We start from the raw sequence: 24,778 nt of genomic DNA, 5'->3' as shown, positions 1-24,778 counted from the left end.
TCCAGATGTTGCTGAACCAACTCCCATCAGCCCCAACCAGCATGGTCAGTGTTTAGGGATAATGGGAGTTGTACGTCTCACAACATCTCCACCTTTTTAGGCTCTTTTCACAGCTTCAGATGAATGTATGTTTGTCAGGGGGAAGGTGCCATCTCCCTTCTTGATGAAACAAGGATTCCAAATGGCTGAACAGGGTTACAGCCTATTTGCAAAGCAAGGGGTTTAAAGCCCGTATAGGTTGTTCTCTTCTTCCTTTGAGGACGGAGTGCCTGCAGGTGCTACAAATGCTACAAAAATCACATTTAACTGTTACAAATGAGGTTAACCATATCACTAGGCAGAAGAAAATGAACAGGCTTTTCCTAATTATGCTCCGTAGAATCTATCTATCCTTATTTTTATCACTTTACTGCTTTAGTCCGAAAGGGCAGAATTCAGTTGTTTGCCCAAAGATAATTTTGCTAGCAAACAACACATAAACATTTTAAATCATAGATGATAAGTAATGAGATATATATGAATTCTAATTTATTCTTTAGTATATGCATCCCATATTTTTGTTTCCATGGAAATATTGTTGTAGTTCAAAGAAAGTTAACATTGTTAGCATGCTTTTTTAAAAAAAGAAAGAAAGAAAACTTATAAGTAACCATGACTTTTTTGGAGTAGCAAGCAGCAATGCTCAATGAGAGCAGTGGAACCAGATTGCCACAGGCTTTCAGAATCTGGGTAAACTTTGCAGAGAACGTTCATCACCATGTAGAAAACATGGTCTAGTGGCTTGTAGTAAAGTTTGATACTCCACCAGGCCTAGACTAGTCAGTAGAGTAATAATAATAATTAATAAAACCATCCATATGGAGTACCATCCATAGCATGCAATTAATATTCATTACATATATTTTAGTATTTTTAAGCTGATCTGCATCTCCCCAAACAGAAAAGTGGGGTAAAAATAATAAAACCAAATCAAACTTCGTGGGGAACAAGTAAAAAAGGAGAAACAAACAAAATATAACTTGCTGGGTGGCAATGGGAGACTTCTAGGCCCACTAACATAACTTCAAGAGTCAGGATAGCTTTCGAGCCTCTCCAAGAGAACCCATTTTCTTTTGTATAAGTCCATGTTTTCCGGAATCTCAGGTCCAGTTGTGACATTCTTAAGGACACACACAGCCTATTGTGTATTAACAGGCCATTTATGAAACCCTAGGTAAAAATCAAATAAGTTTAAAATACATATTTTTGGTGTTGCTTTGGAAACATCTTACACAGACTTGACTGTTTGTTGGACACTTCATAGGAGCCTAACGGCCTGCTGGATCAGGCCAATGGCCCATCTACTCCACCATCCTGTTCCTCCAGGGGCTAGCCAGTTGCCTCTGGGAAGCACGCAAGCAGGACCTGAGCACAAGGGCATTCTCCCCTCCTGCCATTTCCAGCAACTGATCTTCAGAAGCATTGCTTTGCTTCCTTGTTTGACTTGAAAATAGTTAACTAGATGATAATCAGACGAATAATAATCCTTTACCTTTTTCTTCTTCGTTTTTAAAGAGCAGTTGGGCTGTTTTTTAGGCACACGGTACTATGCAGTGTTTGTCACTGCTTCAGAAATGGTACCGCTTGCAGAAAGAGGTCACCGTTAATACATGTTTTGGGAAGAAGAAAATTTTGAGCAATTGAGCTGAGTGTAGAAACTTGAGTATAATCGCAGTGGAAATAAATCCCATGCATTCCTTTGATTCTTTTCAAAACCATAGTTTTATGGCATTCTGTATATTTATGAAATACACAGTATATTTCTTTTTTTTTTTTTTTTGAAGCTTTGTTTGTTATTTTTGTAGACCTCCTGCTCATATAGCCATGAGTCCTGTCCAGTTGCCATTAAAATAAATGTGATTTCCCTCAAGGATTATATCGGCAGCATTTCTCATTTACTATATGGCCGGGTAAAGAATGGCTCAAATAGATGAAGAATTTGCTTCTTTTCATCACCATTAGCATTTATAGTCTGATGGTTGCAGAAACCTGAGGAAGCGTCACTCACGCTTCCTCTTCCTCTGCTTCCATGTTTGTGGAATAGATACTGAGTCAAATACAGGAACAGAACGTGGGTCAGCACTATTGAACCATCAGCACAGCCAGATATGGTATTTTTCTAATAGGGTATCATTATAATTATTTCATTTATGCATTGCTACACATAAAGTATCCCAAAGGGATTTACAATTCTATAAAACAATATAAACAATTGCATATATAAAAACAATTTTATAAATTCACAAGTATCTATATAAAGCATTTTAAAAGAACAACATAAATAAAATCAATTCAAATCCAATACAGAGGCTAACTGAATGAAGATCTCCACTTAGAAGGCTTGTTGAAAGGAGAATGCCTTCAATAGGTGCCAAAAGGAAAATAGTGAAGGCACCTGCCTGAAATGTAATGGGAGGAAGTTCCAAAGGGCACACTAAAAACCCAATTCCAACATCGTGCAAGGTGGACCTCATGGTAGGATGACAACAACAGCAACAATTTGATTATTTATATTCTGCCCATCCGACTGGGCCATCCGCTGAAAGCTGCCTTCAAATGTCTTCTAAGATGTCTTCATATAATTGTTTATCTGTTTGACATTTGATGAAAGGGTGTTCCACAGGGCGGGCACCACTACTGAGAAGGCCTTCTGCCTAAAATATGGATGATTGGAGGAGAAGCTGGTGGAAGTCCAAAAAGTTGAAATTTGTGAATATTGTATGGGATGGCGAATTTGTAAAAGGAAAAATTTAATAAAAATTATTATAAAAAAATAAGAGAAGGCCTTCTGCCTAGTATCCATAGGATGCCCTCTGCTGCAGAATGCAGTGGTCAGTTGGGCATGTAGGGGGTGAGATGATCTTTTAGATACCCTTGTCTTAAGCTTTATCATTAAGTAGACTGAGCTTGAATCCTGGCAAGGTGGAGGCACCATGGGCAAACGCTTCCTGTGTCTGAGAAAGTGATTAATTGCTTGCACCAATAGGGTTCTACTGCCCCTGAAGGAGCAGGGATGCAGTCTGAGGTGCTTCTGGATCCAGCTTTGTCACTAGAGGTCCAGGTAGCCTCAGGGGCTAGTAGTACCTTTTACCAGTTGTGACTAATGTGACAGCTGCAGCTATTCCTGGACTGGGAGAGCTTGACCACAGTAGTCCAAGCAGGTTGGATTACTACAACGCATTCTTAGCACCTACACTTTGCAGCTCTCTGCCTGTTGACATTAGGCAGGTGCCTCTGCTTGTACCCTTTCCAGCACCTGCTTAAAATGTTTGTATCCAGATATGTAGATGTTAATGTGTTTTCATCTGCCTTTAATTGTCTGTTATGGATAATTTTAATGGGTTGTGAGGTTTTTGTAAACTGTTTGAGGTTTTATTGAAATGGTATGTAAATATGGACTGGGAAGAATGGGAAAGTGGAGTTCACCGAAGCTTTTGTGTTGAAAGGGTAGCAGTCATTTGGAAAATTCATGTAAGTACATATATCTGGTAGATCAGTAACTATAGCATGTAAAGCTGCCTCGTTGTAGTTGTTGTTTATTAGATTTCTTGCCCTTTACCAAAAAGTCCTGGGGAGATTTGCAACCATGTAAAAATGCAATACTGAAATGGACAAAACAATCAGTAGACTATTCAGTAGAACTCTGTCGTTTAAAAGATGGAAGGAATGTAACAGATAAGGAATATGTCCTGCTATCCAAAGGCTTTGTGCTCTGTGACTCCTGTCTAGACTTTAAAAAAATATATATATAAAAAATAGTGGTTTCTCTACAGCAGCCTTTGCCAACTTGGTGCCCTCCAGATTTTCTGGAGTACAGCTCCCATCAGCCCCAGCCAACACATGCTGTGGTCCAAAACATTTTGAGGGCACCAGCTTTGGCAAAGGCTATTCTACAATATACACATCCTTTCTAAACTTTTAGTCGGATAAGTCTGGTTTTGAATCTTGTAATGCCATGTTCCCAGAGTCATAGATCTGATTGACTCAGCGGGACCACTTCTGAACATATGTGAACATAAATATTCCGCGCTCTTTCTTGTGAGTGAAGCAATGCTTTTGGATACTCCCAACCTTTTTATAAAGCTGAACTGAAATATTAGGGGAAATTTGTCTTGTAGACCACTTGCCCTCCAGCAAGTAATGGGATGGAACCTTCCATTGGCAAGCATGCTGTGTTTCTTCGGCATTTACATTATTTGCTTATGAGGGAAGCAGCATTTTAATCACATTTAGAAAGCTGGAAATGATTAAGAGAAAGTGGTGCCAGTTCCTATATGATCAGTTATGTTTCTGCCATCTGGAAATATCTGGTACAGGCTCCCTCAAACTCGGCCCTCCAGATGTTTTGAGACTACAGTTCCCATCATCCCTGACCACTGGTCCTGCTAGCTAGGGATCATGGGAGTTGTAGGCCAAAAACATCTGGAGGGCCGAGTTTGAGGAAGCCTGATCTGGTACATGTACTTTCTAAAGCGGGTGGTTAGAATAAAGTACACCTAAAAACATTAACTCTGCTGGTTACAGAGCCAGTTGTGGTAATGCAGCTGGACCCAATGCATGTTTACTCAGTAGTAAGTCCCAATGAGTTCAGTGGGACCTTCTCTTAAGAAAGAGTTCATAGGATTGCAAACACACTTATTAAGGGATAAGCTCCATTGAACACAATGGGACGTACTTCAAAGTGAACATGCTTAGGATTTGAAGAGGCACACAATCCAAGCCTAGTCTAATGGTGAACTGGATTTACAATGGCATAGGAAGGAATTAAGAAGTGGGCTGAACAGGTGGGCTTTGCTTATATTTTATCTCTTACTTTTTTGGTAGCAATGGTTGCACTAGCTGGAGATGATAGGAGTTGTAGCCTAAAACATCTGCAGGGGATCAGGTTGGGGAACACTGATCAACATTGCCAGACAGACTGTTGGACTTGAGCTCAGGTGGAAAAAATAAGTAGAAAATTCACTGATATCACTATTACTGCTGCTGTTGCTGCTACTGTTGCACATTGATTTTTAGCACCAACAGTGTGGGTCTGGCATTGCCCAGTGTGTGGGTGTATATACACACTCCATCCCACATCAAATAGCTCACAGTCTATTGAACAAGGATTAAGTCATGGATTTGCATCTGAAAAGTTGGAATTGGTTGTGAATAGTCAGATAGCAGTTGTGGTAAAGTGAGGATCAGATGATTCAGGAAAGGCATAAAATTTTGAGGAAAGACTTAAAAGTAGGAAAGAGCAGTGTCCTGATTAACAGAGTGAGTGGGATGGCAGTTCCAGCATATCTGGAACGGTATGACAGGACGCAAGAAAAATAAGTTTTACTTAACCTACCGTTTTAGGGAGAATTTGTTAGTGAGAAAGCAACAATTCTGGCATTGTTTTCAGATTATAATTCTCAGTGCCATGATGGAAAAATTGTATCATACATGATGTGAAATGTGAGAGAACTTTGCATTTTTTCTCACATGCTTGTTTTATTAAACTAATAAGATGGATTGCTTATATACTTAAATTGCACATACAGTATATTCAGCACTGAACATAGAATTTAGCATCCTGAGAATCTCTGGAAGCTTTGATATTTTATAGACAAAACCAAAGTTTCTAGTCTTTTGGGATTTGAAGACGTATAGGCAACGTCTGGTGAAATCTTAGAAACTGGCGATTAAGCAGGCTTTCTGATGTTTGAAGGCAGGGCTTCAATGCTTTCTGTTGTAGCTTTTCTGTTTCTCATCTCCCCCACCTAACCCAAGTTGCAGAATAAATTAAATAAGGAAGCAGATTTGCATGTATTTCCTTAATTTGCATCACTTATGCAGATTACTGATTTCACCTGTTTCAGCACAGGACACTTGAGGTCTGTATTTATTTAATTTGCTGAAACAGATTCAGAGTACACATGAACAATCCAGTAGGGCTCTAGCAAAGTCAGCTGAATTATATCTTTACAAGAAAGTCTGCAGCAGGAAATGACAAGTTCATGCAGGTTTTATCACTGCATTCCAAGTCGTAGAAAGTATTGACATTTGAGTTCTCAAAGATGAAAAACAGCTGATGAATACATTAGGGAGTGAGCTGTAATATTCTGGACATAATTCCTAAATATCACAAGAAAAACGCCACTGACTTTTGCAGTTTTGAAAATAATCAGATATCCTTTCGGCAGTCACAGAAATATCTCCTGTTTCCAAGGTAACACTGTAAACTTTCTCATAACAGGACTAGGAATTTGCAGTGTAATGTCAGATGGTTGATTATGTCAACTCAGTGGGAAGAATCCTCTCTTCCTCTTTGCATTTTCAACAAGTTGCAAAATCTTTACCTTGCCTTGATAGCACCCACTATCAGTAATGACTGATGGCCACATTTATAAAAGAAGCACTTAATTTTTGAGGTGCTGGGACATAAGGCTGTTTATAAATTATATATTTTGACTCAGTGGCCTGATTCAGAAGTTATGACAAACAGTGGTTTCTTTTTATAAGAATGAACAAATGTGAGCCTTGGACTGACTCGCTCCTCCTCCTTTAAAGTGTGAGGGGAGGAAATTTAAAGCTTCCAGTCATGGCTTGTAACAAACCACAGTTTCCCATTTCCTCCCCTTGCATGTAAAGGAAGAGGAAAGGGAATGAGCAGTGTGTGAGTCCAAGTCTCGTACTTGCTCATTCTTCTAAAAACAAGCCATCATTTGTTGAGCTCATCTTTTAACATTATGCATAAGTAGTGGCTTTGTGGTTGATTGCTCTGTATATGTTCAAAGATGCTTTTCTCTCTAGCTTAACCAGCAGGTGTGAAGAGCAGCATTCAGATATAATATATGATACTTAAAAAAGGGGGGGGGGGATTCCAGGGATTAATATGGGGGAGTTGTAATGAAATGCTAAAGTGAATTCTTGATGCAAAAGTCAGGTCTTCTATGAAAAGTCTTGTGACCATTCAAACATAGCTGTGGTCCCTTAGGTGAGGACCAGCTTAAAGAATAAGTAAATTGTTTTATATCTGAGTAGAATATGTATGGTCCTTTACTTCCCCTGGAAGGAATCTTCTTCCGACCGAAAGATTCCTTCAACCAAATGCAGAAACACCTTTAGTTCCATCCCTCATATGTCCATGAGAAAGGAGCAGCAGTTTGGGAAGGGATTTAGCCATAGAAGTTGTACTGAAATCAATGGTTTTTATTTTTTTTATCTGGTTGCTCACAATGAAAGCAGATTCTAGGGCTCAAATTAAGCTCTAGACATAATGTGTAGGTAAAACCGAGTAATGAATTAAATAATGACCTCAGAGTTGCCTCTGAATCCTGAAGTGGCATCAGTGGTCTTCTTGAGCCAGAATGAAATTGCGCAGCAGCAGGGGCTCTAAAATCTCTCAGCATCAGTATTGCAAATGCAGTATGTCATGCTCAGTATTGCTTTCATTCAGGAGGTGTGGATTACTGTGTAATTTAATCACTTCCCTTTTCTTTGAATACTTCAGTGAAAGAAAGTGAAAGAAAGAAAGAGCCGAGTACTTTCTCTGTATTACATAGGTCAAAAGCAAAAAAAAATTAGCTGCAGGATTATATTCACGAGGCTAGGTAAAGCACAGTAGCATCCTCTGCTGGTTGACCAAAGTATGAATGGGACACTTGTCCTCTATTGCCAGCATCACTTTCATTGGACCCATAGGATCCCCATTCCAGGGAAATGATTATTCAACGTTCTAAAAGTTCTGTACCCAGAGATGAATGAAAACATTAAGGGAAAGCATTCAATAGGTATTTCCACAGGAGAGAGATAAAATTTGCAAAACTGTATTTGGAGACGTTCACTACAATTTAATGATGTTTTCTTTTTTTATTGCTCCTTATCCTAAGCCTCAGAAGAAGAAGGTGGGAAACCTTTCCAGTGTCCGATCTGTGGCCTAGTGATAAAAAGGAAGAGCTACTGGAAGCGACACATGGTTATACATACAGGCTTAAAAAGCCATCAATGCCCTTTGTGTCCATTTCGCTGTGCACGCAAGGACAATCTAAAATCGCACATGAAGGTAAGGTCAGTGGATACTGGTAATTGAAGAAATCCAGTCTATGAGGTCATTGCAGTTCTTTAAAAACCCACTCGCTATAAAATCCAGCATGGTGGTTGTTGTTTTTTTGTGTTTTTTTCTAGTGCCATTTTAATGGATTCATTTTCTCCAGCACAGGGGTTGGGCAGGGAAAGCAGTAGCCTTCTTGCTATCTATAACAAATACTTGCCAACGTTTGGCCACCATCCAGGAAACCCATTTGCTTGCATGCAAGGGATTGTATACATGCAGCTAAGCTTTGCAATAATTTTTCAGAGAGGTCCGCTGTGAGATGTTTGTGCCTAAATGAACACAAAATATCAGTCTGTGCCAAGCTTTTCTTGATAAGAGCCTTGGTCTAGTACATACAGCTACATATCATTTATAACATTATAAGGGCGAAAATGTAATTGTCCATGAGATGGGAAACCCATGGCCCTCCAAATGCTGTTGGATTCCAACCTCTATGAGCCCAGCCAGAATGGTCAATAGTCAGCCCATCAAAGGGTTGGATTTATTTGCTAAAAACCATTGATCACCACACTACAAACAATCAAGTTGAGAGATACATTTTTAACATAGATCAACTCCAGAACGTTGGACCCCGTTTTGTGTGACAAATTTTTGTCTGATCCATTGAGCCACTAGAATAAACATAGAAACTTGATGTAGAGTCATGGAATTGTAGAGTTGGAAGGGACCACAAGGGTCCTCCAGTCCAACCCCCTGAAATGCAGGAATCTTTCACCCACCGTGGTGCTCAAACACATGACCCTGAGATTTAAGAGCCTCATGCTCTACTGACCGAACTCAGATTTATCCCTATCTATCAATCAGTAAATAACCAATCCGCCCTACTGTTTAAAAAAGGAAAGTGTCTGAAGAATCTCTTTCAAAAACCTGTCCTTAGGGAAATTATAGTGGAACAATATAATACTTAGTGAACATCTTCGATATCTCCCTGGCCACTAATACATAAACAACAATTTACAGATATTCTAACTTATCTCTCATCTAAATATACTGTGGAATCTTAGTGCAGTTAATGCTTTCTCAGTTGCACCAACAGATAACTCAGAAAAGTAATCTGAAAGATGATGATCAGATTAAAAACAACAATAAAATGATGAAAATTGCATAGCTTAACGATGACATCTAGTTAACAAAAGGTCCCACTCTCTAAATTTGTTTTTAATACAGTGTTTTGCAGCTATAGGAATAGAAACCTTAAGGATCTCAGGAATCAGTTCATATTTGGATATAAATATGATGTTCTGGGATGAGGGGAGTTGTAGTCCAACAACATCTGATGAGCCACAGGTTTCCCATCCCTGAATATAGTTCCAAGTACAGAGCTGGTATTATGAAGGTGCATCATTGCAGAGGTGCCTGTAATACAAGGCATATATTAACTAAACTGCTATCAGAAACCCAAATATGTAAGGCATGTTCTACATGCAAAGGCCTAGGATTTCAGTATCTCCACGCATTCTCCCTTTGGGTATGTGACTGTAGTAGTGTGTGTGTGTGTGTGTGTGTGTATATATATATATATATATATATATATATATATATATATATGATGTCCAATCATGGTTGTGATTTATTAAACCATGAGCAAGCAATCAGTTTGCAGTTATGAACTTTGCAAACCACTTCAATTGCAGTTAGCTACCTAGTGGCCAGAACAGATGTTGCATTGGCATGGATGGGCAAAGATGCCAGCCCTGCTGTGTTCTGTGTTCCTCCCCCTCCTCCATCAATGTGATTTAGATGCTGGCTGCCATCAACTGGAAAGGCAGCAGCAACAGAACTCCTGAACTGGGCATACAGATACACTAAGGTCAATGGAATTTATTCACAAGTAAACGTGACCAAGGATGGAGTTCTTAGAGTTTTATACACTGTAGGGAATAAAGGCTAGGTCATAAGGACTGATTCCTTGGAACACTCTCTCTCTCTTTCCAGTGAATCAGTTCTTATGACCTAGTATTTGTTCCCTACAGTGTGTAGGGAACACACACACACACACACTCACACTCTTATAGATAGATAGATAGATAGATAGATAGATAGATAGATAGATATAGAGATATATTACAGGACATAATTGCTTTTGGAACTAATCTTGAGAAGCAATGTGCTTTGCAGCTTGCTCTTGAATAATTCTGTGACTTTTAACCCGTGACCTCTGAACAAAGATGTGTACTGTGAAATATTCATCATTAAATTGTCACATATAGACAGGAGAGTCAATCTCAGCTCATCATGCTGACCTCCTTTGTTAAGGTCTTTTGAGATGTGCAAATAAAATGTACTGAGCTCTATAAGCACTAAGGAGGCAGGAAGGCAGCCAGTAGGAGATATGCACAGTATTGGTCTGAAATAAGTTTTTGCTATTTGTCTGAGAAATGTTGTTGCTGTTGTTGTCACTGTTACCTAATCATCAACCACTTAATCAGGTTCACCAACATCAAGACCGGGGAGAGACATTTCAGTGCCAGCTATGCCCATTTACCTCCTCTCGCCACTTCAGCCTCAAACTCCACATGCGCTGCCACCAGCACTTCCTGAGGACAGAAGCCAAAGTGAAGGAAGAGATCCCAGAAATGGATGTCAAGGGGTCACCATTGCTAAGTGACAACTCCAGAATGGGGCAGCAGATGGATGGAGCAACAGACCACGCAGGGACTGCGGCCACCTCTAAAACTCCTGAGGTGGCTGGATCTACCGTCCCACCTCTGCTAATAAAAGAAGAGCCCAAAGATGACAGCAGCACCTCCACCCCAACCTTCACTCTCAGTGTTGTTGACAGAATCACCAACAACACAAAGCTAAAAGACTCCATTGACTTTGTGACCAATACAGCGTCGGCACTTTTCAGCCAGGACATCTCTGTCAAGATGGCATCAGATTTTCTCATGAAGCTCTCAGGTAAGGATGACAAAACTCTCTGCTTCTGGTCTGCATCCCTTTTTCCATGTTTTTACTCACTATGCCACCCTGTTAAATCCTTACAAAGTATGTATTTAAACACAAGTTTTAAGACATATTTAACTCGTAATTTTCTCTCAGAATAAGTTCTAAATGTTACCAGAGACTCCAAGGTCAATAGAACTGAGTCCCAAGTAAATATGCCCATGATTGGAATTCTTATGCATTATGTGCATTATGTTGTAGCACGCTCTGGGATTATATTTAACAGAGAGCAGGTTGGAAATATTCCAAATAAATTTATAATAAAAACTACTGAGAACTGTCTTGCAATATTCAGAGAAGTGAATACTTAAGTTTCAGTTGGCACATGAATCTAAGGTTAATTCATATAGTGAGTGGCAAAGATTGAATTCTTCAAGCATCTCTACTCTTGGGTATTTGAGATGTGGGCTGAAGTTCCTCAACTCATGTAAGACAGCTCAGTTTTATGTCCCTGTTTTATATTTTGAGGCGATGGATCTCAGGTGTCTCCCCACCTTGAATTTACATTAATAGTGCAACAACAACAAGGAATCCTGGAGCACTTTCAAGGCTAACTAATTTATGTATTTATTTCAGGTGCTTTTATTTCAGCTGAAAAGGTTTTCAGAGCTTTACAAAGATCAATAATAAAACAGTCCCTGCCTTTAGGCTTACAATCCAATGATGCAACGCAAAAGGAAAAAGAATTGGGAGTCAGGAGAGAAAAAGCAAATTCAAGCATTTATAGGGGCAGAGCAATCCAAATTATAGGAAGCCAGTGTAATTCACAGGATAAATTATTCCGGTGAAATGTATTCCTATTCCAGACTTAGCTCTGGAGTGGGACTACTGCCAGCTGAGTTGGCCTGAGCCCAGCAGAGGGAAAACAAGCCTTTAAAATAGACAGCACCCTTTTTCCAGTGCAATTTGCAAGATCATGTGACTGACCTGAAAGGATTTGGGCTTAGTGGTAAGTCTCCCCTGCTCCATCACCCCTTGCCACACCCCTTTTAAGGACTTCCTCAGCTGAGCCCCTTCTAAGTGTATCTCTACCTGAACCAGGATCGTGGACTTCCAACCTGGCTCATCCCATTGGATCTTGGTTGGGATTACTCCTTTGGTTACAAAGTTTTTATAATAATTCAGCTGTAATGGAAAGAGTTTAAGGAGAAGAGGAGCCAAAAGTTGCTACTATCTCAGCTGAGCTGATGGAGTGGTCTCTTTTCCCTTCTCCCTTTGCCCCACTGCAACCTGACAGGAATGGCTGCTACAAGTTGATAGTTGGAGTGGGAAAACGGGATAGAGCAGGTTTCTCAAGAGAGCTGATGGTGTGCCTCTCCTTCTCCTTTCTCCCTCACTGCAGCTTGATGGAACGGCTATTGCCAGATAACAGGAATGGATCAGACTTCTCAGCAGAGCTGATGAAGTGGCCCTACTTCTCTATTGTCCCTCTCTGCTGAAATTTGGCTCTTAATCAATGAAAGCTCACGCCATGATTAATTTGCTAGTTTTTAAAGTGCTATAAGGCTAACATGGTTGGTTTTGCTGCAGAACAGACTAATGCAGCACATCCCTCTGGAAATTAATAATGTGATTCCAGTTTTTGTATCTGAGCATTCAAAAGAACATAATCATTTGCCCTAAATTGTTATGCATTAGCTATGCAGCTGCACTGATGCCCAAATGTCTTGTGGGACCACGACAGCAGGCAGTTAAATCACTGGTGTGATCACATAACTAAAGTGTTGACCAGTTTGGCAGGGTGCCAGCACTGGGATATCACTAATCATGATGCTCTTGCTGAGTGATGTGCAGAATATTTTGCAACTCTGCTTCTTGCCATGTTGGGGGTCTCATTCTGACTGCCTTCACTTACAGGTTTGTGTTCAAAAAAGAGTGTAAAACTCTGAAACGTCCCTTCTTTTACAGTATGTGTTTGAAGTGATGTGCGTGTCCAGCACTCACATGTACAGTATTCATACACACACCATAACAAGAAATTTAGGATCTTTTGCTGGAGTTATAACATGCATCTGTTTATGAATATGTGATTGCCCTCGACCCCATGCCCATAAGAAGTTATTAAACAAAAAGAATAAAGAAAGCTTGGTTTATTATATGAAATGAAAATGACAGAATATATAACTGCTGCTTTAGACAGAAAAATTACAATTTAAGCAGGCCGCAAACCCTACAACACCTACTCACCTAAAGAGTGGGAAATCGCTGAGTATTCTCAAAGCCTACAAAAGTGAGTGTGACAATTTGGGCCAGCAGGACTCACCCTAATAGTAAGTTAAGAAATGGGGGGGGGGGAGTATACCTGTCCTTAAGCGAAATGGGTTTGTGCTGATTCCTTGGGAGCGCTGTGTGAGTTGCTTTCAATGGAACTGGGAGAACCCAACTAACTCCTGAAAATCCAGGTGTTTTATAATATTTCTTGCTAATGCATCTTAGTGGAGGAAGGGGCCTTGAGATGAGCAATTCCTGCAGTTCTTATTGTCTTTCTTCCAGAGTTTCCTGCCCATTTCTTACCTCGCCCATATTGCAAATCAGGAGTTTGAAAGGATATTATCCTAGTGCATGATGTCTAAACTGGTCACCCTTTGTTTGCTCCTTTCCTTCAAATTATTTTGATGGCCCCCATTTAGGTGGTAAATAGGCTGTACTGGCAACTGAATTTACATGTGTTGACCTTTATGCCAGGTCTGAGGGACTCAGAATTTCTTGAATGCCCTCCAGGAGATGAGGCTGGAATCAGACTTCTACCAAGGTCACCAGAGTTCATCATGGAGGGTCTCCTGTCCTATTAGGATTATGTCAGTTTTCTTACCTATGCCATGCTCTACAGTAATAAACCACAGAATAGGTTCAGATTGACACATACACCTATTCATGCTTCTTCCCCAAATGTTTAGCCCCCCCCCCCCCCGCCCTGCAAATTGTAACAATATTGTTCCTAGTGGATCCATGAGGATTTGGGGAAAATAATTTTCATTTTCTTTTTTGTTGCTGATGCAACTGAATATGCAGATATGCCATTTATTATGACTATCGCTAGTACTTCAGACTTTTTCTGAAAAGCCTCACTTGGTGACTTGGTGAAGGGAAAGGGGAAAGCCTCTCTGGGGAGAGCATTCCATAACAGGTGTGTCAACACTGGACTGTTCCTTCACCGAAGAGCCATCTGCTGCACTGAAGATGGGGAGGAATGTAGAGAAGTGTGGGCTGGTAGAAAGGGTAGCCAATATGGTGTCATCAAGGCTTCCATAATCCCTGCACATTGGCCATGCTGACTTAGGCTGAAGGTGGCCACAGTGCCCACCCATGCTTCATTGTTTTGATTTACCCTAAATGTTGGATTTCTGGGGTTACAAAAACTGCTATTGGCAAACATAGGATGGAGAGAAGATTTGTAAAGACGAATTGACAATTAGAAATGCTTAACAAATGCAGTCTGATATGCTAAGAGCAAGCAATTTCTACTAGTTTTCTAAGAGGTACACTTCCTAGGGAGTAAGTGCAGTATTGGGATTTACTTCCAAGTAAACATGCATTGAAGGGATGTGGGTGGTGCTGTGGGTTAAACCCTGCGATGGGGTGAGCTCCCGTTGCTCGGTCCCTTCTCCTGCCAACCTGGCAGTTCGAAAGCACGTCAAAGTGCAAGTAGATAAATAGGTACTGCTCCAGCGGGAAAGTAAACGGTGTTTCCGTGCGCTGCTCCGGTTCGCCAGAAGCGGCTTAGTCATGCTGGCCACATGACCCAGAAGCTGTACGCTGGCTCCCTCGGCCAATAAAGCGAGATGAGCGCCGCAACCGCAGAGTCGGCCACGACAGGACCTAATGGTCGGGTCCCTTTACCTTTACCTTTTAAACATGCATTGGATTATAGTGACATAAAATTATGAGGAACTGATAGGTGTTTAGAATTAGGAACACACCGATATCCCTTACCCCTTTTTCAAACCCAAATCCAAAGGTTTGTAACCAATTTGTGCTACTGCTCTGGCATTTTAGAATAACACTGCTTAAATATATGCCATGCATTCAGTAACTTTCAACCTTACCTCTACTGACTTGGTGATAGCAGAGCCTGTGGTGGCTGAAAGAAAGGCAGCAAGAAGCATTTTAGGGGGAGAGGAGAACAGAATACAGACAGAATACAGTCTCACTCTTCATGTTTTTTTATTTAGAAATTGATCTTTAGTGTTCAACAGACAGGAATAGTAAAGGCCCCCAATGTGCATTTTTCATGCAAAAAAAGGCCCATGCGCTCATTTTATAGTGTCTTAACGAAAGGTCCTGAAACCTGACTTGTGTGCACTGTTACCTAGCAACATGTTATAAAGTCACTGAAGGAATGGAATATATCTGAAAGATGAAAATGTAAACTTGGTAGATATGTCAATGCCACACAAGGGGAAAGATGTTATGCTAAAGGAAGAAATTAAACCCATTGATCAGAGCAATGTGTATCCAAAATGTTGTGTGGAATTGTACATTTGACCAGCACTGCGATACTTAACAGAGTTCCAGCTCATAAAACAGCAGGCGATGATGTTTTATTTAGTGGGCTTGCGAAATTTACTAGCAATGTTTTAGGAGAGTATTTCCATTTATTATAATATGAACAACGGCAAAAACTTAGATGGAGCCTGAGGATAGTTCCCTGTCAGCCTTTTCTGCAAAATTGAACTTTATCCCCACCCACCCAGCTTGCTTTGGCCCAGATCGATGCGTTGCAGGCTTCTCTGCAAATGAGCAAAATAGAAAGGGTGTAATTAAAGAAAGGAAAAAGTGCCAGGGCTAGACAGCTATATGTCTGGTTGGAGCAAGCTGCATATCCTGCCACTGCAGGCATTATTTGAGGAATCCTGTGGGCTTGGAGCGTGGGGAGCTCCCTCTTTTGTTCTGTGAAACACTTATCTCCATTGTCCAAAACCTGACAAAGATTTTTTTTTTAATGATGTAGTTCTGCTTCATGGATGCAACAGAACTCCAAAGGCAGCTTGAAGCATTACTGCCTAGTGAGGATCCTAACTTTTTGGAATTCTAATAGATTAACCAGTGGGGTGAATTAGTGCTTCTTCCCCCAGACTGCATCAGAAAGTATATTCTAGGATTGGCATTCAGAAGGCATCAGCTATCTGGTTGCCTTTTGTGTAGGAATTTATCAGTACTTGTTGCCTCTTGAAGCCTGCCCAATTTGGTTTTCTGTGTAGAGTTCCCTGCCCTGCACCATTGTCCCAAACTGTTCCCCATGACTCTTGTGAACTTGCTGTCTTCTGATTATACATTTACGCACTTCACCGAACCCTTTCCTCCCCTTCTGTTAACAGCTGCAAATCAAAAAGAACCCTTGCCTCCTACATTTAAAGTGAAAGATGAACCGAAAGATGAGGAAAATGCAAGCTCCACTTTTCCGAAATCTACTTACGTTTTTAGTCCTGAGCCTGAAACATCTTCCGCAAGCCTTCCCGAGGAGAATCTCAAGCCACAAGAAGTGCCGGCGAATGTATTGCAGCAGGACATGTCTGTCAAAGCAGCATCCGAACTTCTTATGAAGCTATCAGGTACCAGATTGGTTTTTAAAATATTCAGCTTTCTGGTTTTTAGTTGTCAGTTGCCTCGTTTTAGTTACAACAAAGAGGGCTTTAATGGCTAATTACTGTGATGCACTGATGTTGACTTTCTAATAACCACTATCAAATTATTGCAAAATATTTCTGGTTCCTCTTCATGAGCTTTTTGCAGTTCCATATTTGGGACAGCTACAGCTTTGGGATACCCTAGAGCATGGGTAGGCAAACTAAGGCCTGGGGGCCGGATCCGGCCCAATCGCCTTCTAAATCCAGCCCGCGGGCAGTCCAGGAATCAGTGTGTTTTTACATGAGTAGAATGTCTCCTTTTATTTAAAATGCATCTCTGGGTTATTTGCGGGGCCTGCCTGGTGTTTTTACATGTGTAGAATGTGTGCTTTTATTTAAAATGCATCTCTGGGTTATTTGTGGGGCATAGGAATTCGTTCATTTCCCCCTCCCCAAATATAGTCTGCCCCCCACAGGGTCTGAGGGACAGTCGACCGGCCCTCTGCTGAAAAAGTTTGCTGACCCCTTCCCTAGAGGATGCTGCAATTCAGAATGTAGGGACATCATACAGGCTTCATGTATCAAGTGTTGTGCTCTAAGCCTGCATCTGCCCCCTAGTGAGTGGGCTTGCTACTAGCCTCCCATATGTAGAACTGGGTGAAGAACTGTTGCTCTCCAAGTGTGGATTGTATGGTACACAGCATCATCCATGCACAAGAATGCGGTATCAGCAGGCATGAGGAAGCCTCAAACATGGGATGGGGATTCCTAAAGCAGGAGTAGGGAAACCCCTGGGCTATGAGCTAATCTTGCCCCCACCCCAAGATTTCCATTTTCCACCTGTCAAACAGCTGGTGTCACTTGTGAAGTGGGGTGGCTGGGGTTCAATTCTGCCTTGGCTGCACAAACAAGTGCTTGTAACCGCAACAGGATTTAGCCGTCCACTTCTCAGCTGATGAGGGTTTGCTAAATCCTTCTTATTTTGGCTGCACCAAACTCCCCATTACTCTTTTTGATTGAAAAAGCTAACTTCTCCAATTTGATCATTTTCCTAGAGGCAAATTTCCCAATTCATTAGCATTCTTCTGATTCTGCATGTTTAAACTTTTAGCTGCTTTTAATAAGTAATAAATATGGCTGCAGTCCTAACCATGTTTACTCTGAAGTAAGTCCTACAGATTTTAGTGGGGCTTACTCCTAAATCAGTGGGATTAAATTTGCAGACTAAGTTATTTTTCAGCCTCCAATCTAAAAACATATTTATTTACAAAACATTATATACCACTTGATTGTAATAAAGCCTCTAAGCAGTTTATGAAGTAACTGCGATGGAATCTTCACCTTCATTAAACTTACTTAGTGTTAATCTCCAAAATACTTGTATTACTGGTCCATTCTAAATACAGTAGTACCTCTGGTTATGAACTTAATTCGTTCTGGAGGTCCGTTCTTAACCTGAAACTGTTCTTAACCTGAGGTACCACTTTAGCTAATGGGGCCTCCCGCTGCTGCCGCCCTGCCGCTGGTGTGTGATTTCTGATCTCATCCTGAGGTAGAGTTCTTAACCTGAGGTACTACTTCCAGGTTTGCGGTGTCTGTAACCTGAAGTGTTTGTAACCCAGGGTACCACTGTATGTAGCATATCTGCTTTCGGGTGTTTACATCTCCAACATGTTGTCTTTTCTTCTAATCTCCTTCTTTTAATTATTTCTGAATATTTTAAGGTGGGTCTATTCATTTGCTGGCTCTCTCTTTCTCTTTCTGTCTATCCTACTCCGGCTTCCCCCATTTATCCAGAACATGTTGTTTGGATGTTCTGTGTATTCTAGGTAGACCTATTATACGAAAACATTTGTAAACAGCGTGCTTGTCTTGGTAAGCTACTGATGACTGGGCAAGTCTGGATGTCTCTCAGGCTATTCCGAAAGATGAGGTTGTACCCTGCATAAAATATTCAGTATGCAATTATGCTTAATAGAGATTTTGAGGAAAATTTCCAACAGCATACCTGGTGATATGAGGTTTATTTTTCATTCACAAAGCACAAGTATTTGTGGGTAATGTTTGAATATAAATATAGGAATAAGTTGTTGAGAAGAAGGAAAAAGCATGCCCACTTTCTGCTTTCATGAATAATAAGTGTGAGTTTCTGGAGATGGAGATTTTATTATTAATAATTCATTTATAAAGAAATAAAAAGTCTTATTTAGCATCCTGATGATATGATTAATTTTTATCACCAGTGATTAGAAATTTAATTCTTGTGACTATTGGGGAAAGCCTCTGGTATACACCATTGGAGGATTTAAAACAACAACAACAAAACGCCTTTCAAAATGGTATGAGGCTACCCTTGTACACAGCATTAGAGGATGGGTTGCTACACTCATACATGTACTGGTGGTTGTTCTTTCTTTGTAAAAATCGCCAAGCAAGGAACCTGTTGAGCGGGGAGCATGAAAGCTTCACCTTGTTGGCTTATAGACAAGTGGTTTGCTCCCAGGTCCTGCCAAGATTTGTGGGCTCTGCTACGAATGCGGAGCATAATTTGTTGCTAGTTTTATATTAATATGGGTTGTAATGATTTTCTTCGAAATACATGCTTGTGCATTACGATGGCCTATCGGTCCATTTGCAGTTTAAATAAAAATGTTGAGAAGACACATATTAAATCTCCATTCCTTTTTGAGTTTTGAACTCACTGTATTGAAATAATGTATGTTATAAATACATTAGCAAACCATTTGTCTTGTGTGTGTGTGTTTTAAGTAATTCAGTAAAAAAAATGCTGATGGTAGTGGTGTTTGCTATCTAGCTCATCAATAAGCTAGAAAGGGAGCAATTAATAGGGGCTTTCTTACAGAAACCACAGCTGATCTTTCTTTGCAGGCTGACTGGTGGGCTTATATTAACCTTCAGATTGAAATATTAGATTGTTTATGACTATGTATTTTCAATATAAAAACTTTTTTGACTTGTTTGACATATTCTAGACCACAAAAATGGTGAATCATACCTTCTGAGGGAGGCTTTCCTTTGTTGTATTCCATATGTTTTTGTTCCCAGAAATTTTGAACTAGAGCTCATTTTTGGACAGCTATTTTAAATATTCACAGGTGTGCTGCTCATTTTTTTACAAAATCAGGACTTTGCTTACAGGTATATATTCAGAAGTAAACTATGCTGCCTTGAATGTTTCCTGTGCAATTGCCTTAACAGAACAAATGCTCAGGCTTAAAAAGCCTTCTTGTTAATGATTTCCACTTCAAATTGCTGACAGGTCAGCCTGGTGGGGTGTTTTTTGTTGTTTTTTAAGTGCCCCAGTTTCTATGTTTCTCCTGACAATGTCTGCAAGTGCTTCTGCAATCTTAGCAGCAGCTGTCTCATAACTGTAGATGTCTTCTGTGGTTCAGAAATTCCTTCCTTTCATCTTTATCCGATTGAGCCGAATCTATCAGGACAACAGGCCTCCAACGGATTTGCCATTTGTAAGGATGGCTGCTGAGCCAGCAGCATTCCAAGGCCTGGTGATGTCACAATGCCCAGCCTAGTGATGTCATATGGTTACCAACTCTTGCGGGTGGAGGAAATCTCATACCAGAGCAGAATCCCAGTGGTAAAAGAAGAAAAATGAAAAATGTCAGGGGATAAATGGAAATGTAGGGAGAAATTGAAAAGCCCTTTGTGCAATATTTTTATAACATTTTAAAATAATAATTATCTTGCTGCAAAACTCTGAGAACCAAGTTTTGATGCTAGCAGTATCCCTGTGTAGTATAAACCAGAGTTGCCCACTTATGCTTTGCCAAAACAGAGGACGTGCACCATCCAAAAAAAGAGGACAACAATTTGCATAAAAATTACATATGATAAATTATACGAACAGTCACAAATTTAGAAACAATATAATTTGATTAGGTGATACATACACTTCACCATACTGGGGAAAACTTGTGTGACTGTTGACTCTGCTGTCTAGGTGCTGCTAACCGTTGATAGACAATTTCAAGGACCCTGCTCTCCCTTTTTATGGTCCGCTGTCTTTAAAGCAGACTTTGGACTGGACATTCAAAACAGAGGACTTTCCTCTAGTGTAGGATATGTTGCCATCCCAGTATAAGCAGGCCTGTTGTGGAATGACATTGTAGCATCAGGATCTTTCTCAACCTGCACACATCTGTTTGAATGTCTGAAGATGGCCAACCCACACATACACTCTCTTCTGATGTTCAGATGAATGTGTGTAGATCAGGCACAGAGCCTCCCACAAGAGTGCCACCGAATGCATGCTGCCTGGTAAGAACATCTGTAAAGGGCTTTATTTGGAATGAATATGTAGATAGCATAAATACAGACATTCATAAGGCTGTCTACCAGTTGGGAAGACAGTGGCCTTGCTTGGTGGTGGTGGTGGTTTGACAACTGGCAGAAAAACAGGAAAGGTTGCCCCGCCCTCCCTCCTCTGCTCCAAAAAAAGCTGGATTCCTTTGTACTGAGCACAATATCTAGGCCACCAAAAATGACAAGGGTTTTGTCCCATGCTTGCTTACTTCAAGAGCTGGGAACTGTGGCCATTCCTCTCTTGAATACCAAGACTAGAACCTTCATCAAGCACAGCTGCCTTTTCAAAGTGATCTTTTACCACAGTGTGTGTGTGTGTGTGTGTGTAAATATATATTGTGTGTGTGTATGTATTCACATAGTAAGAAGCGAAAAAGGGGATGGGGAGACAGCTTTTGATTTATGTTTGATGGAATAATATTCAAGTATACACCTTGATACATAAGTCACATTCACAGCAGCATTGTAACTGTCTGTAAGATAACTATTTGTCCAATATATATACTTGTGTGGTAAAGATTCAAATAGCAACATTATATAAGTGTGTAAGGTTATTTCAGCTGTTTACCAGACCAGAAAGGAAATAAAAATATACAATGTGCATCAGTATTTATTCAATAGTGTTTAGATTTCATCATCTCTGTTTAGATGTATAACACAACCACGTGTTTCTGTTATTGTATTTATGCAAGCAGAGTAGCATGTGCTATTGAAACATTTTTTCCATCTTGAATAATTTGAACTAGCATAACTGTCCTTCCTACAATCCAATCCAATAAAACAACAGAGGCAACACCCTCCCCCAAAACAGATGCTCCTCAGCTTGTTTACATCAAGGATGGGGAAACTCAGGCTCAGTGGCCAAAGGGGGCCTGCTAGGCTTGTTTATCTGGCCTTCAGAATTTCCCCTGGGCTGCACCCCTTAATGCCCCACCTTTGCACCCCAAGTGCTTTTGCTTGGTTGGAATTTGTCCTTGAAATCTGACAGCGCCTCTTGCTTGTCAGGATGGTGGATACAGTGTGTGTGTGTGTGTGTGTGTGTGTGTGTGTGTGTGTGTGTGTGTGTGTAAACAAGCCCACTGTACAATGTTAAAATATACATTCATTGCTCTACCCACTGTTGCCTCTGGCTTCTGACATGTGGTCCTCAGAAAGTTGCCCAGAAGGAAATGCAGCTCTTGGGCTGAAAAAAGCCTCCCACCTCTGGTCTACATGGATCATTCTTGCCTTGCATGTACTCAGCAATCAAGCACTGGGGACGGGGACACATTCTCCTAAAAGAAAGTGCCTTCTTTATTTTCTGGGAGAGGAGGGTTGAAACAGGAGTGAAATAAGTATTGTTTATGAATCTAATATATTTCATAATACCCAGAGCAGAACATATTAAGAAACATTTTTCTGAATATCTTTATCAACCTTGCAGGCCAAATTTGACAGGGGGTTAGGATCCCCCATATGCACCCTTTCCTGGGGAATGCTGAGCTAGATTTAAACCCTGCTCATCCACTGGTGTTTTCAAGAGGTTTACAAATAACCTACGTTTCCTTTTAAAGGTCACTTTAGGCTCTCACTTAGATTCAGGGTCTCTTTACCTCTGGTTTTAATTCTTAAATAGCTAGAGTTACTGTTTCAAGTTTTTAAAGGTCAAATCCAAATCCTGCAAAGTTTACACTTTAATATATGTTATTTTATATATGTGTGGGTCTTATAGCACAGCAGGTTCATTGAGTCATTTCCTCTTCAGATACTCTTTGATGACAATAACACTTTGACCTTTGCTTTAAATGCATTGCAGAATGCAAAGATGGAAAGCTTAAGTTTTTTTAAAAAAGAGAATAACTGTTTTCCTACAATAAGAGCTTTTTTCTTACAATATTGTTGAATTGAAACATTCACTTCAGTGTCTCTATTATCTTCTAAAGAGGGTTGGGGGAAAGAGCATGGGAGATCTTTCAATTTTTAGCCATAATAAACCTTCCTAAGTAAAGCACAGTTCAAAACTCCCCAAGGTAGTGAAGGATTGATTTGTACATGGTTTTGCAAGATGGTATAATCCTCACTTTATCATCTATGTTTCTCAGAGAGGCATTTATCTGAAGTTGGCCCTATGTGAAAATGGAGGAACAGTATACCAGGAAAACAAGCTTTCATTCTGATGTAGAAAGGACTGCCATGTCAAGAAGGTGTAGGATTGCCAGGTCTTCTGAACCCTAAGAGTGTTATTGTGTTCTTTAGAGTTCTTCAGAGACTCTTCTGTCTGTAGAGATAATAAGAATGCTGAACACTTGTATGACACTTTCAAGTGTCTGAAGTGCTTCATGTGCATTATCTAGTTGTAAACCTTACAACAACCCTGTAAGACAAAGTCAGTATTATTATCTCCCCGTGTTGTTGAAGATGAAACTCAAACTAATAAAGTGTGGTTTGCCCAAGGTCATCAAGTGAGCTCATGACAAGAGTAAGATTCAAATCAGTGATCTTCTGATTCATAGCTCCATCTCTCAGCCAGTACACTATACCAGGTCTCCAAGGTAAATGGAGCAACCAGAGACCGACCAACCCTGGTCTATGGTCCTGATGAGACCAGGTTCCTGGTGCAATCCCCGGCATTTCCAGGTAGGGCTGGGAATTTCTCCTCTCTGAAACCCTGGGAAACCTCTGCCAATCAGTGTTGACAATACTAAGGTTGATGAACCAATGATCTAACTCAGTACAAGGTAGCTATTTATGCCCCTTTATGGTTGTGATTGCAGATAGATGATTGTCCCTCTATGGGACACTAAGGTGGTTTAGTCGCTGTGTGAGTATCTTTAAACAACAGGAATGGCCGGGGGATGTGTTAAAAGACAGAACATGTCAGTCAAATCAGCATCTGAGGTTCTTAGCTGGCAGATAGTTGATTCATTTACCACATCACAAACTTATGCATCCATCATTGCAAAGACCAAAGCCCTCTTGGGTGTTCACTCCTGGCAAGTCCTGTCCCCTCTGGCACTTCACCTTGCCCATCTTTACAGCCAAGGGCTTTCTTTGGAAGCAAGGAGGCTCTTCTAGTTATGTAGGACCACTGCAAGATTCAAATCAGGGTTCTTAATTGCTTGGGGAGCATTAGTGAGGAGGTTCCCTGCTTCAGATGAATACCTTTCAGCTCAGGAGGGGCTGTAAAGAGAAGTGATGTGCTAGCAAATGTGTTGTATCCTACACTCAAAAAAAGCTGGCATACCCACTCACATTGCATATACTGGAGAGACGCAGTTTGGCACATCACCTCCTGGTTTGATCATTGATCACTGGCAGAGTGAGACGGCTGCCCCAGGCAGCAAGTACCAAGGGTATCAAGCAGGCAGAACTATGTGTATCACATGAGCTACCTGCAACACTCCAAGCTAGACTAGTGCCCTCAGGTGCAGTGGAGATTGGTGTCCCATTGTCAATATTGAAGTAAGATTCAGTCTAAGGCTGTGTATACACTATACATTTAAATAATTCTGGAAACTGAAGTACAGTTCTCAGTGCTTTATCCCTAGAAAAATAGGTGCTGGTACTCACCATGAAGTTGTTACAGTAAGTGCCACACTTTTTGACAACAAAAAAAGAGATGTCAGTACTGCGTACCTTTGAGTACCCCCCTGGGGGGGAAGCACTCATCGTCATCTTTTTATTTATGTGCCGCCTTTCCACAGTTAAAACAATGCTCAAGGTGGCTTACAATATGAAAAGATTTACATAATTACAAATCTAGCAAAGTCATCATAAAATTAAATAAAACACATTAAAAACTACATAACCGAACTGAACAATT

The 24,778-nt window shown here is 40.6% G+C and overlaps 1 protein-coding gene across 4 annotated transcripts in view; it reads left to right on the top strand.

Moving 5' to 3' along the window:
• Positions 1-24,778, top strand: part of ZNF827 (zinc finger protein 827) — a 115,253-nt gene that overhangs the window by 35,950 nt on the left and 54,525 nt on the right. For all 4 annotated transcript variants that reach the window (XM_028744957.2, XM_028744958.2, XM_028744959.2 and 1 more), the window contains exons 3-5: positions 7,899-8,071; positions 10,552-11,023; positions 16,387-16,620. In XM_028744957.2, the coding sequence (XP_028600790.2) occupies positions 7,899-8,071; positions 10,552-11,023; positions 16,387-16,620 (879 nt within the window). The remainder of the gene's footprint in view (positions 1-7,898; positions 8,072-10,551; positions 11,024-16,386; positions 16,621-24,778) is intronic.

Source organism: Podarcis muralis, chromosome 9, assembly GCF_964188315.1.
Source record: "Podarcis muralis chromosome 9, rPodMur119.hap1.1, whole genome shotgun sequence".
Classification (NCBI taxonomy): Eukaryota; Metazoa; Chordata; class Lepidosauria; order Squamata; family Lacertidae; genus Podarcis; species Podarcis muralis.
This window is presented reverse-complemented; position numbering and strand designations above follow the sequence as displayed.